Source organism: Sus scrofa, chromosome 7, assembly GCF_054392235.1.
Source record: "Sus scrofa isolate SSC_HxYL_T2T_F1_AM1 chromosome 7, Sscrofa_HxYL_maternal_Yorkshire_Landrace_v2.0, whole genome shotgun sequence".
Taxonomy (NCBI): Eukaryota; Metazoa; Chordata; class Mammalia; order Artiodactyla; family Suidae; genus Sus; species Sus scrofa.
This window is the reverse complement of record NC_139389.1, coordinates 108,089,706-108,105,213: the sequence shown is the minus strand read 5'-3', so window position 1 is coordinate 108,105,213 and position 15,508 is coordinate 108,089,706. Positions and strand designations below refer to the sequence as shown.

The following is a 15,508-nucleotide window of genomic DNA, read 5'->3' as shown; positions in this document are numbered from 1 at the left end:
AGGTGATACCTGGACTAGAGATATAAATTTTGGAGCCATTAGCATATAGATGGTAAAGCCATGAACTGGATGAGATAATCTAGGGAGGAAGTGAAGATAGAAAAGAGAAAAGATCCAAGAACTGAGTCCTGGGATTCTCCAACATTTAAAATTCAAGGACACCAGACTGGGAAGAAGTAGCCAGTGTGGCTAGAGGAAATCTGAAGGGTACAGTGTCCTAGGAACCCAATACTGAAATTGCTTCAAAGAGGAAAGAAATCAACCAAGTCAAAATACACCCAGGTCAACTAAGATAAGAAGTGAGATATGACCTCAGAAATTGGAGATAACATATATGCAAATCTTTAGAAGATAATATCAATCTTTATATATGTAACTCCTGGAGTTCCCACTATGGTTCAGTCCATTAAGGATCTGGTGTTGCTGCAGCTGTGGCACAGGTCACAGCTGTGGCTCGGATTCAGTCCCTCGCCCAGGAACTTCCACATGCTGCAGGTACAGCCATTAAAAAAAAGAATAATAATACAGCTCCTTTAAAAAATACACATGAGGAGTTCCCGTCGTGGCGCAGTGGTTAACGAATCCGACTAGGAACCATGAGGTTGCGGGTTCGGTCCCTGCCCTTGCTCAGTGGGTTAAGGATCCGGTGTTGCCGTGAGCTGTGGTGTAGGTTGCAGACGCGGCTCGGATCCCGCGTTGCTGTGGCTCTGGCGTAGGCCGGTGGCTACAGCTCCGATTGGACCCCTAGCCTGGGAACCTCCATATGCCGCTGGAGTGGCCCAAGAAATAGCAACAACAACAACAAAAAGACAAAAAAAGACAAAAAAAAAAATACACATGAAAACAGTAATGAAAGTCTAAGCTATCTTATTTATTGTTGTATAGGGAAGTAAATCATGATATCAACGTTAATAGATTAAATGTTCTAACATTACACCACTATGTATTTTCCATATTTTATATGCTGCATAAGTAGAGGACCCCTAGAAGGAAAACACTTTTTTGCTTCTTAGGTCCTGATGAAAATCAAAACAGTGTCTTAAAGTTTTATGTTTATTTATTTAGTAAACTGAAAGAATAAAGTATACTTTTTTACCAACAAAATTTACTTTCTAATTGTTAATATTAATTAATATTCACATGGTACAGCTTTTTGGTCACACTTTTGAACATAGTCATGTCATACAGTTTTCTAGTCACAAATTTGGTACAATACATATAAATTGCCGTTAGGATTATTCTGCCTTATAACTTCCCTGTTTAATAGGAACACCTGCTTATTTCAGATCCTCTCATCAGAGCATGGGGGTAAGACTACAGTGCTCATGAAAGGAAAGGGTTGGGAGGCAAGCTAGACTCATATATTCAACCTTTTATATGGATCAGTTGGTTTCATTTTGTTTCACAATCACAGAGCATCCTCTCTGTAAATTGCAAAAATACCGTTTGTTACAAGCAGAACTAAAATAAGTCAAGTATAGCAATACCTGGTACAAATGTCTATACTCTCTCATTCCACAACTATATCAGACATCAATAATTGATCAAAGTACTCTTTTCCTCTGTATTTTTGGAACTCTTCGTAATACAATTTTGCTAAGAGTCTATTACCAACTGACCAAGGAAAATATGAATTAAAACACATTATCAGCACTATATAGAAGATTATCCATTTTCATATTGTCATAGTCATATTTTTATGAAAGGAAAGCATGTTATTGATGCTGATAAATGTTATCAATTTAGTCTCACTTAAGCTATTTCAATTACAGACAAAGAAACTGAAGTAGAGAATAAAATGAAATATCAAATTGTTTAATGAGTCAGTGAAAATTGGAATAGAATCATCTTATACACATCTCTAATAGTAAACAACACTTCCTCACTATATAAATACTGAATAAAACTCTGAGTACAGTAGAGCGGGGGAGATGGCTTTTTAGAACAGAAGATAAAAAGATTAACAAGATGTGATCCTTGTCCTCAGAGAGGAGTTATCTAAAGATACAGAACATATTCCTTAATAACTATAATAACAGCTAAATTTTTTGAGTATTTATATACATTAGGCACTATTCTAAGCACTTTAAACACACTAACTCATTGAATTGTCACAATAACTATATGAAGTAGAAAATTGTTATAATCCAAGATAGACTGTTATAAATCTTCCCAAGAAGGAGTAATGACGATGGAGATGAGAGAACTCTTTAGAAGTCTCCCTCTAAATGATGTTTAAACTTGGCATTCTTAATCTTAATTTTGTTTCTTATAAGGTTTTCCTGTTATAGGAAGGGCTTGTTCTCAATAAAAAGCACTGCATTAAGAAGTGCATAAAATCATAAAAAACAATGATGTTTTGGGGTGTGAAGAGGGTATTAGATGCTTTTGGATGACTCTGAATGCAACCTTAAGGCATTTGGTCTTTTACTAAGCAAGGGGAAGTCATTAAAAGTCTCTGATCTGGAGGAACAATAACGAGAACTGTATTTTTAAAAGAAAACTCTCATGTCAGTGCTGAAGGTCAACTGAAGAACAGAAAGATAGACAAGATCAATTGGAAGGGTATCACAAAAGTCCAAAGTGCTTTTTCAAACTGTGGGCCATGTGAAATCAACTTGGTGGGTTGTGACAAGCATTTAAAAAATGTGAAATCACACTAAAAATTTTTATATTGGAATCTATGCTATAAGGGTAAATACTCTTACAGATTTTAAATCAGTTTATATGAGTATGTATATTTGATATATGTATTCATATGAATACATGTACTAAGCATTAAATTTTTTTTGGCTGTGCTCACAGCATGCGGAAATTCTGGGCCAGGATCGAACCTATGCCACATCTGTAACCAGAACCACAGCAATGACAATACAAGATCCTCAACCTCCTTAGCCATGAGGGAACTCCTCAAATATATTTCTTACTGTAGGAAGTGCTAAAAAATATTTGAAAAACATGATCTATGGGGGAGATGATGAGAGTCTACATTAAAGCTGTAGCTTCTGGAAATGGAAAAGCAACAAAATATTTGAGAATTCTTTAAAGAGTAGAGTTAACAGAATTTAGTGATGAACTTGGACTGTAGAGTTTGAGAAAAGTAAAGGGAAAATATGAGAGGCTAAATAATGGCTCACCAAAAGATACCTACATCCTAATCCCTGGAACCTGTGAATATTACCATATATGGGGAAAAAAGTACTTTGCAGACAGGGTTAAGTTAGCATATGAAGATGGGAGAGTATCCTTGATTATCCAGGTGTTTCCTAAATGCAATCACATGTATCCTCATAAGAGGGTGATAGAGAAAGATATAACACAGACCAAAAAAAAAAAAAAAAAAAAAAAAAAAAGAGAAGGCAATAAGTCCACAGAGGCAGATACTGAAGTGCTACAGTCACAAGCCAAGGTATGTTGTAGCCATTGGAATTTAGAAAAGGCAAAGAAGAGATTCGACCCTAAAGCCTTCAGAGAAAGTGTGGCCCTCTCAAAACCTTCATTTCAGCCCAGTGAAACTGATTTCAGACTTTTGACCTCTAAAACTGTGAGGAAATAACAATTTTTTTTTTCCTTTGGCTGCATCTGCAGCATGTGTAAGTTCCCGGGCTAGGGATCAGACTTTTGCCACAGCAGTGACCCAACTGCTGTACTGACAATGCTGGATCCTTGACCCACTGCACCACAAGAGAACTCCATAAATTTCTGTAGTTTTAAGCCACCAAGTTGCTGCAGCCACAGGCAGAAACTAGCACGTTGCCTTGGCAACTGAGAAGTTGTCAATGTTATTAACAAAGACAAGGTGCACAGGAGAAACAAAGATGGTGAGGAATAAAATTTTAAATATAACAAGTATGAAACACAAGATAAATCTGAACATAAAAATATATAATAAAACTCTGATTTTTCTAGTTAAGATTATTTCAATTCTAATTCTATAAAAGTTTTTAAATGTCTTTAAACTGTTCAGGTGTCACGTTATCTCTAATTCTTTGGATAATTAAACTTAAGACAATATAGGATTTCCTGTCGTGGCTCAGCGGTTAACGAATCTGACTAGGAACCATGAGGTTGCAGGTTCGATCCCTGACCTTGCTCAGTGGGTTAAGGATCTGGTGTTGCCATGAGCTCTGGTGTAGGTTACAGACATGGCTCTGATCCCGCATTGCTGTGGCTGTGATGTAGGCCGGCTGCTACAGCTCTGATTAGACCCCTAGCCTGGGAACCTCCATATGCCTTGAGTGTGGCCCTAAAAAGACAAAAAACAAAAAACAAACAAACAAAAAAAGACAATATATATTCTGTTATCTGACAATTACTGTGGTTAAAACAGGTGCCAGCTTCTAGGAAAATGTAGTGTCTCTGGAATGTCTATTCCAAAGAAATAAAAAAAATCCAAGAACCATCTGTTACCGTGCATCACTTACTTAAGCCATTCAGGTTTGCAATTTTTTCAATGCAGTTTGTAGACAGTGAAAGCTTCCTAAACAAACGAAAAAAAAAAAAAAGCAAAAAGAAAACTTGAATTAATAAGAAAGAAAGTTAATGGTGTATCAGAAATTATTCCTCAAGTGCCCATAGAAGATGATACTGAAGTCACGTCTTGTTTTTACACTGAATCCTTTTTTTCCTCTCAGACATGGCATGTATTCCTTCATTTTTAAATCTTCACACTTTTTTGTGATTATAGAAGTTAATATGCACTCATTGTGTAAAATTTAAAAAAAACTCTTTGAGGGAAATTTGATGTTATCTATTAACTTTTTAAATGCATGTATTCTTCAATATAGTAATTCATCTCTAGGAATATATCCTATTGAAATACCAATGCAAATGACTAAAGATACATGAATTAGATTATTTATTATTATTTATCATACTATTATAATAGAAAAAAGTGGGAAAAAATCTATAGATATCTATCAGCTGAGGAATATAGATAAGCAAATACTATACTGCCACTAAAACCAACAAGATTGGGCTATAGATGCCAAATTGGGAAAATATTCATGTGTGTATTGTAAAAAATCATATGTAATTCTAACCAACCCATGCATTTCCCCAGAGATAATTACTTTTTAATAGTTCATACAAGTTTTTCCAGATTTTTTCAGTACATACTTTAACTGTTTAAAAAAAGTTTTTAAAGAGATCATAATTACACATTCTTAGTCTTCCTAACTTTCTTTTTTTTGTCATGTCTGCAGCATATGGAAGTTCCAGGCTAGGGACTGAACCCATGCCACAGCAGAAACAATGCCAGATCCTTAACTCACCAAGTCACCAGAGAATTCCAATTAGTCTTCCTTTCTTGATAAAAATGTTTAATGTCTTAGTAAATTTCATGCAAAGAATATAATAAAAGCTAATTTTATTGAACATTTTATGTGTCTGTAATATGTATTAACTTACATATTAACTTAGTTAATGTGTATTAACTAAATACTTCATGTGTATTAACTATTTTAACCATCATAACAATCCTATGGAATAAGTATAATTATCCATATTTTATAAACGAGGAAACTGAGGCACAAAGATGCAATTTGCCTAATATTACACAGTCAGAAAGCAGCAAAGTCAAATTTAAAACCTAAAATAACTGACTTTAGGACCTGTGATCTTATCCTTTCTGACGTGACCTGAGAGGAATTATTCATTTTCGGGGGCTTGAAACAGTAAAAGCCATTACTGTACAGTGTAAATTACTGGTCAAATCTGTGTATTTTCTAGTTATTCCCCACTTCTAGAACTACCAGTGGAATGCAAAATGGAGTGGGAAATCTGAGAGTATGGTTGGGGAATAATTATTTAATTGTTGTTTAGACAACCTGCCCAAAGACTGTCAGCAAAAATTAATATGGTGACTCTTTCTAAGCAGTTTTTAAGAAGGTACTTTATTATGGGGTACAAAACCTTCTCAAATGCTTGCCTTTGAAATGGTTTTATGATAAAAAGACATTTGGCCACTTTGAAATAATACTCTTTGAAATCATGATTTTGAAGCCAAAAACACATCTAAGGTGGATTTTTATGTAATACACTGTGTTCTCATCAAAAAGGACAGGGTGCATACAGTAACTAAAGATGCTTGCTTTTCCCTTTAATTCCAAAGACAGGTATTAGTCTAACGCATGGTTTCACAAATACATGTCTAAGAATCACTCAGATTGCTTATTATAAATATAGATACTAGTTTCATCAGTAGATTCTATTTCTGTAAATTTGGAGTGGGGCTCATCTCCTGCACAAGAAGATTCTTATGTAGGTAGTAAGGCAACCATCCTTAGGAAAACACAGGATGAAGAAATCAGAAAGAACCTCAAGTGATTCTGTAACATTCTACAGCCCTGACAAGACAGTGCAGCCTGAGAACATGGTATAATTGTCTCAAATTAGCCACAGAATCCTGTTAAAAAGCACATATTTAGAAAATAAGTTCAAAGGGGAGTTCCCATGGTGGCTCAGCGGTTAGCAAACTGCACTAGCACCCATGAGGACTAGGGTTTGATCCCTGGCCTCACTCACTGGGTTAAGGATCTGGTGTCGCCCTGAGCTTTGGTGTAGGTCGCAGATGCAGCTCAGATCTGGAGTTGCTGTGGCTGTGGTGTAGGCCAGTGGTTACAGCTCCTATTCAACACCTAGCCTGGGAACCTCCAAATGCTGCGGGGTGGCCCTAAAAAAAGACCAAAAAAAAGGGGGGGGGATTAATGTAGATCTGATACTTAAAGTCATGGGAAAATAGGATTACAAAATAATAAGTGTAACTTCATCCCAGTTAGGAAAAAGAAAATTGGAAGGCTCTACATCAAAATGTTAACACTGATCCTCAAAGGGCGGTGCAATTTTGGTTGCTATTATTTCCTTTTCTTTGTGCTTTTAATATTTTCTAGATGGTTTATGGGGTATTTTCATAATTTGTCAATACTATACTTATTTAGAGGCATAAGAGATTAACACTGCAGCTCTGATTCAACCCCTCGCCTGGGAACTTCTATATGCCACAGGTGCAGCCCTAAAAACTGAAAAAAAAGAAATTCTAATATGAATGTCATCTGAATTTCCATATTAAATATAAAAGTGCTGTTTCTCTTCTAAAAACAAAGCAAAGAAACTCTCAAGAGCTTAACTTAGGCAACATCTGCATGAACAAAACCAGCATTGATTAATGAGCTGAATTTGGCATGCTGATGTAGGTTTTAATAAAAAAAATTCTACTGTAAAAAATATTGTATTGTTCAGAATTACTCTATTAATAATCGTATAAATTAATAATCTTTTATGTTTGGCCTTGTCAAAGGGAGAATCACATTAAGCAAAAGAAAAAAAAAGATAAACAGAAATGAAGATCACAGAAAACAAATACGTTTTTCTAGTTTGTGTATTTGGAAAAGGAAGGGAAATTTAACAGCAATACAGAAGGAGAAAAAAAGACATGAGAACTTACTCGCAATTAGAAAGTGTGGACAAGGATGCATCCATCTTCTCTATAGGGGGAATCTGAGCATATAGCTTTATCTCTCTGGCTTCGGATGGCTTCTGACTGGTTTTTTCTTCCTATAACAAAAATTAATTCAGAATGAAATGTTCTCAGATTGTAGTGGAACTAAAAAAGCCAGAATTTCCCAAGGCTTTTCAACATTTATTCAAAACAATTATTAAAATATATTAATTCTATACATTCTTGAGAGTTCACTTATTGATATTTAACTGAACCTGATAACTAGGCTTATGTGTGGCTGATTCAGAAAATTTACTGCTAGATCTCAACCAAATGGAAAAGAGGAGGAAATAAAACTGTTGGAGACCACTGAACTGCTGAACTCGGCAGAAAGCGAACTTGGTGTGTGGCAAAGCCAGAAAAGCAAGTATGCCTACGCAGAATTCTCAAGTACAGGGTGTCCTTCTAAGACAAGATAAGGGACTTATGCATTAACCATGCTGTTCTATAAACAGCTGCACTGTGTCCTAAGGGTATGCACCAGTAATTCCCATGCTAGTAGTTCCCTTTGATATCCCTAGGCTTTGTCATCGCCTAGCCTGTTCTTGCCCACTAATCACATCACCTTCCTTAATCCCACCAATCTCATCACCTTCCTTAATAAAAGTCATGTGGGCTAAAGCCTAGGGCCTTTGTTCTGCTGAACAAAGTGCCTCCTGGTGCCCCATTTTCTAAATGTAAAAGAGTCTTGTGTGTTTTGTTATACTTTGCCTTCCCTCTTTCGGGATCTCCCATTTCCCTGCAGTGCTGGATGCAGCATAAAACAATTTTTATTCCTATAATTTAAAAATCCTTTAAGAGTCTATCAATTAATAAACAAAAATAAAACACAACAGGAATTCCCATGGTGGCTCAGCAGTAACGAACTCAAACTAGTAGCTATGAGGATTCAGTTCGATCCCTGGCCTCACTCAGTGGGTAAAGGATCTGGTGTTGCCGTGAGCTGAGATGTAGGTTGCTTACATGGCTTAGATTTGGTGTTGCTGTGGCTGTGGTGTAAGCTGGCAGTTACAGCTCCTAGGTTCAACCCCTAGCTTGGGAAATTCCTTATGCCACCCTAAAAAGAAAAAAAAAAAAAAAACACATAACATAAAAAACATTTCCCTGGGAGTACCCATCGTGGCTCAGTGTTAATGAATCCGACTAGGAACCATGAGGTTGTGGGTTCGATCCCTGGTCTTGCTCAGTGGGTCAAGGATCCAGCGTTGCCGTGAGCTGTGGTGTAGGTCGCAGACGTGGTCCGGATCCCGCATTGCAGTGCCTGTGGCGTAGACTGGCGGCTACAGCTCTGATTGACCCCTAGCCTGGGAACCTCCATTTGCCTCAGGTGCAGCCCTAGAAAAGACAAAAAAAAAAATTTCCCTGGGAAGAATTCCTTGTCCTTAAATAACCTTTTTCTAAGTATCAGATGCAGATGTGTAAGATCAATTGTTTTTGTCATCTCATCTTCCTCTTCTATATACAATTTAGTCTGAGTTAGAATCCCCGAATAACAACAATTTTGACCTCAGGTATGTTGTAAAGAGGCTCGGATCCCGCGTTGCTGTGGCTCTGGCGTAGGCCAGTGGCTGCAGCTCGGATTAGACCCCTAGCCTGGGAACCTCCATATGCCATGGGAGCGGCCCAAAGAAATAGCAAAAAGACAAAAAAAAAAAAAAAGAATGAACATGATGTCTTCAAACAATCTTAAAGTCAAAGATTTACGGCCATAAGGTAATCTAGAAATAGAACCTACAAACCAAACCAAAAAACCAACCACTTGTTATTATAAATAAATAAAGTACTAAAATCTGATTCAAGGAAATTGAATCTAATCCTCAGAATACTCAATACTTTTTTATTAAACAAAACAGATTTTTCATTAACCAAGCAGAAATGAGTTTTTAAAATGCAACCAGGGCAGTTCTCATTGTGGCTCAGCATGTTAAGAACACGACATATTGTCTGTGAGGATGTGGGTTTGATCCCTGGCCTTGATCCAGCATAGCTGCAAGCTACAACGTAGATCACAGATATGGCTCAGATCTAGTGTTGCTATGGCTGTGGTGTAGGCCTCAGCTGTAGCTCTAATTCAGCCCTTAGCCCAGGAACTTCCATATGCCAGAGATGCAGTTCTAAAAGGAAGAAAAAAAAAATTAAAATGCGGGGTACACAAAAGTTTATAGCCTCTAAAACAATAATTTAAATACTTCATTATCCTATTACTTTGTCTATTTTCCCTAGACACCAAATTTCTTGAAAGACTTTTTATCCAAAGCCCAGCTACAAAAGCAAAAGGTACATTGTTATATAAAAAACAACTGATAGATAACATAGTTAAAGAAGTTATCACTGGGCATAGAAATTGAAGATCCATTTCTATACTCTATGGAAATTCTACCTTTAATGCTGAATTACCACTGTTCAAACTTTATAGAATGTTATAATCAAAATATTTGTCTATATTTAAGGCACTTTTTTTTTACAATGTGGTTTTCTCTCTAATATTACTTTTTTTTTTTTTTTTTTTGGCTATTCCCAGGGATCAAACCCACGCCACAGCAGCAACCAGAGCCACAGTAATGATAATACCAGATCCCCAACCCACTTAGCCACCAGGGAGCTCCATGACATGCTTTTTAATAATGTATTTTGTGTGTATATTATGTATTTTTTCTAGATATATTTAAAAAAACTTTTTTTGGCTGAGCCCACAGCAGGTAGAAGTTCCCAAGGCAGGGACTGAACCCGTACCACAGCAGCAACCTCAGCTGCTGCAGTGACAATGCCAGATCCTTAACCTAATCTAACCTAACCTAAGCCACAGGGAACTTTGAACTGAAATGTTCCAGATATAATTAAATGTTCCAGATATAATTAAAGCACTAAATAAGTTTAAGATATACAGCATAATGATTTGAGTGCATAATCATGAAATGATTACCACAAGTTTAGTGAACATCCATCATCTCGTATATATATAAAATAAAAAAATTTTTCCCTTGTGATGAGAACTCATAGGATTTACTCTCTTAACAACTTTCATATATGACGTATAGCAGTGTTAATTATATTAATCATATTGTACATTACATCGCTAGTACTTATTTATCTTGTAACTGGAAGTTTGTACCTAATGACCGCCTTCATTCAATTCCCTCTCTCCCTCCCTCCATCTCTGGTTATGTCTTCTTCTATGAGTTTCTTTGTTGAAATATAATTGACCTAGAATACGATGTTAGTTCCTGGTGCACAACATAGAGATTCAATATTTCTAGGAGTTTCCGACTAGTTCTGACTAGCATCCATGGGGATGCAAGTTTAATCCCTGGCCTTGCTCAATGGGCTGGGGATCCGACGTTGCTGTTAGCTGTGGTGTAGGTTGCAGACATAGCCTGGGAACCTCCAATGCCTTGAGTGGGCCCCTACAAAGCAAAAAAAAAAAAAAAATTCTATACATTGAAAAATGATCATCACTTTTTACAGATTTATTGGGATATGACTGACATATAACATTTGTATGTTTAAGGTATATAATGTGATGCTTTGATACTAACCTTATTATGATAATCATTTTGCAATATACATATATTCGCAACATATATATTGCAAAATTATTACCAGAATAAGGTTAGTTAACACACCCATCACTTTACATAATAATTTTTTTGTGTATGAGAACATTTAAGATCTACTCTCTTAACAACTTTCAAGTATATATATAATACAGTATTATTAACTATAATCGCCACGTATGTATTAGATCCCCAGAACTTATTGGTCTTATAACTGTATGTCTGTACCCTCTGTCCAAGGTTTCCCCATTTCCTCCACTCCCCAATTCTGGCAACCACTATTCTAATATGTTTCTATGAGTTCAGCTTTTCTAGATTCCACATATAAGTGAGATCATATAGTATTTGTCTTTATCTAATTTATGTCACTTGGCTGATGCACTCAAGGTCCATCCGTGTTGTCACAAACGGAAGGATTTCTTTCTTTTTATGAATTAGTAATATTCCATTATGTATAAATACATATTTTCTTTATCCATTCATCCTGTGATGGATATTTAGATTGTTTCCAGGTCTTGGCTATTGCGAATAATGCTCCAATGAACATGGGGTATCTCCTCGAGATAGTGATTTCGTTTCCTTCAGATATATCCAGAAGTAGGACTGCTGCATCATACGGTAGTTCTACTTTTAATTTTTGAGGAAACGCCATACTGTCTACCATAGCACTGTGCCAATTTACATTCCCATCAAAGTGCAAAAGGGTTCCTTTTATTCCACATCCTCACCAACACTTTCCTCTCATTTTTTGGATGACAGCCAAAACAGGCATGAGGTGATATCTCATTGTGGTTTTGATTTGCATTTCCCTGTTGATCAGTAATGTTGAATATCACTTTAGTATTTTTTATTTGATGTCTTTTCAGTTGTCTACGCATGATTTTCATTTGTCCACATTGACTGTTCCTGTTCTAACCTCCAAGAGGTTAAAATCATTTGTCTAACACCTAGATAATCCATAACACATATCATTCTATCACCTGAAAATGACATGTAGTTTAATGATGATAAAGTTGAAAAAGAAAATGTATTATAACAGAGATTCCAGCCACCTTAAAGTAACAGATGAATAGCCCTTCCATATTTAAAATTTTCAATGGCCAGATTTTTTAATTGAAATATTTATTCAGATATTTGAAGGTCCATCTTCAGTTATAAAAAATAATACAGAGAAAAAAAATAATACAGAGATATCCCTATACACTTTGCCCAGTTTCCCCCAATGGTAATATTTTAAAAACTATAGTATAATATCATAACCAGATATTGATATTGATACAATCCACTGATTTTAATCATATTCCCAATTTTACTTGTACTCATTTATACATATGAGTGTGAATGTATGTGCATGTGTGTATTAAGTTGTATACAATTTTATCACATGTGGACTCATGTATCCAATACCATGGTCAAGATAGCTAAATAGTTCAAATAGTACAAAGATAAATGGTATTAAATGGTCAGATTTAAATGACTATCCAAAAATTCTCCTTATATGGTTTCTAAAAGAAGTAAAAACTCATAAACTTACCCATCTGGTGAGGGCTTCTTTGATTGTTGTTGCTTTTGCCTTAAAAAGAGGAGAAGAAACAAAGCTGGCTTTATTGGTGTGATTTGTTGATTCAAATTTCATGTAATAATTATTATCACTGGCATCTATCATTAAAAATTTAACTTCTGGGAGTTCCCATTGTAGCTCAGTGGGTTAATAAGGACCTTCCTTGTATCCATGAGGATGCAGGTTCGATCCCTGGCCTTACTCAGTGGGTTAAAGGATCCAGCATTGCTGTGAGCTGCGATGTAGATTGCAGATGCAGCTTGGATCTGGCATTGCTATGGCTATGGCATAAGTCGGCAGCCGCAGCTCTGATTCAACCCCTAGCCCAGGAACTTCCGTATGCCAAATGTGTGGCCCTAAAAAAACAAAAAAACTAACTTCTTTCTTTGAAACTTTATATGCAAAGGGAATGTTTTTTGTTTGTTTTTGCTTTTTTTGAGCTGTACCTGTGGCATATGTAAGTTCCTGGGCTAGGGGTTCAATGGGAGCTGCAGCTGCAGCTGCTGGCCTTTGCCACAGCCACAGCAATGTGGGATCTGAGCCACGTCTGAGGCCCACACCACAGCTCGTGGCAACACCGGACCCTTAACCCACTAAGCGAGGCCAGGCATCAAACCTGCATCCTCATGGTTACTAGTCAGGTTCATTACCACTGAGCCACAACAGGAACTCCTGCAAAGGGAGTGTTTTAATATTCTGAAATCAAAATGACTTCTTTAAGTAACTCTCTGAGAAATTAAGGAAATCATGATGTAATGTCATATACTTCACTTCCACTTGGTTTATAAAAAACATACAGCTTTCAACATTGATATTAAAATATATACTATTTCAGTGATGCTAGGCGTTACATCTTTTTTACATTTTAATATCTTTGAAATTTGGATACATCTTTTTTTTTCTTCTTTTTTTTATTACTCAAATGAATTTAGGATACATCTTATAACTAGGAAATTTATAAATGCTGCAGCCAGGTAGAACTGATGAAGTTTTAGAAAAAAAAAATTTTTTTTTTTGGCTACACTGGTGGCATGTGGAAGTTCCAGGGCCAGGGATCAAACCTGTGCCACAGCAGTGACCTGAACCACAGCAGTGACAATGTCAGATCCTTTCCCATTGAGCCACCAGGGAACACCAAGAAAAATATTAACCATTTTATTTAATATACATGCTGTGCTGATTTTTATGTTTGTCAAAGGGTGACGTGATAAAAATGAATTCCCTAAATACATATAAAATAACTCTGTCAATAAGTCTAAAATAAAAAATCCTAAGTGATATAAAATTATGTCATAGTTTAATTCCAACTTTTTCTCTTTCTTAGTAGAACATAAAATAATGTGCACTTTATAATCAATAGTATCTTAGATTCAATTTAATATGACATTAAAAACTTTAAAAGAAAATGAAGACATCTTATGGATCATTCCTGGAGCGCATGAAAAAGAGAGAGAGAACATTAAACAATAACAAAAGGAATTATGTCTACAAAGTAGAGATATACTAATAAATAACACTTGAGTTAAAAAGAAAATCATATGTTAGAGAAAAATCATGAAATAAAAGACAAAGAATGTTAAAATATAAGGAACATAACACTTAAAAGCAAACATGCATCAATACATGTATTTAAAAATAAGAGGGGGAAAATAAGACGATGGAGTCAAATGACTCAAGCTCAACTCCTCTCATAAAAACACCAAAATAGCAACCATCTAGTTAACAACCATCCACAAAATAGACTGGAAACTACCAAAACAGATATCCTACACCCAAAGACAAAGAAGAAACCACAATAAAATGGTAGGAGGGGCACTTTCCCAATATAAGCAAAACCCACACTCACCAGGTGGGCAACCTACAAATTAGAAAATAACTATAGAATTTCCCGTTGTGGCTTGGCAGGTTAAGAACCCGACTAGTATCCATGAGGATGCAGGTTCAATCCCTAGCCTTGCTCAGTGGGTTAAAGATCTGGCATTGCCACAAGCTGTGGTGTAGGTTACAGACGCAGCCTGGATCTGGCATTGCTGTGGCTATGGCATAGGCCAGCAGTTGCAGCTCCAATTTGACCCCTAGCCTAGGAACTTCCATATGCTGTAGGTGTAGCTGTAAAAAAAGAAAAAAAAAATATGAAAATAACTATACCACAGAGGCTCTCCTACTGGAGTGAGAGTTCCAAACCCCATGTCAGCCTCCCAAAAATGGGGGTCTGGCATTGGGAAGAAGAGACCCCCAGAGCATTTGGCATTGAAGGCCAGTGGGGCTTGAGCATAGGAGCTCCAAAGAACTGGGAGAAGCAAAGACTCCACTCTTGGAGCGTGTACACAAAGTGCCATGTGCACTTGGTTTCAGCGCAAAGCAGGGACTCCACCAGAAACTGGAATGAGCCAGACCTGCCTGTGGGTCTTGGAATGTCACTTGGGGAGACAGGGGTTTCCTACAGCTCTCTGTTGGGAAATACTGGATACTGGAGGCAGAGGTCCCAAGTGTTAATCATAGGTATCAGGGCCGCTGGAGGCTGCCATTTTGTAAAAACTGACCCCACCCAATACCCTGCAGGTGCCAGTGCTGAGAAACCCCAGGCTGAAAACCTGACAGGGTGGGAACACAGACCCACCCATCAATAGACAGGCTTCTTAAAGACTTCCTAGGCACACTCACATCTAATCCTGCCCTTTGACACAGACCTATCCACCAGAGAGAGGAGACCCAGCTCCACACACCAGGGAGCAGGCACCAATCCCTCCCATCAGGAAGCTGGCACAAGTCCCTGGATCAATGCCACCCACCGGGGGCAGACATCAGAAGCAAGAGGAGGTTGTAACTATGCAGCCTGCAGAAAGGAGACCACAAACACAAAAAGCTAGAAAAAATGAAACGGCAGAGTTACAT

General features: G+C 36.9%; 1 protein-coding gene across 1 annotated transcript in view; it reads right to left on the bottom strand.

The window, feature by feature from the left end:
- The window catches only part of DNAL1 (dynein axonemal light chain 1), a 55,603-nt gene that overhangs the window by 21,482 nt on the left and 18,613 nt on the right, over positions 1-15,508 (bottom strand). Inside the window, exons 5-7 of the mRNA XM_001926259.6 lie at positions 12,587-12,625; positions 7,445-7,554; positions 4,425-4,480 (exon numbers count right to left, since the gene is read on the bottom strand). Coding sequence (XP_001926294.3) covers positions 4,425-4,480; positions 7,445-7,554; positions 12,587-12,625 — 205 coding nt within the window. The remainder of the gene's footprint in view (positions 1-4,424; positions 4,481-7,444; positions 7,555-12,586; positions 12,626-15,508) is intronic.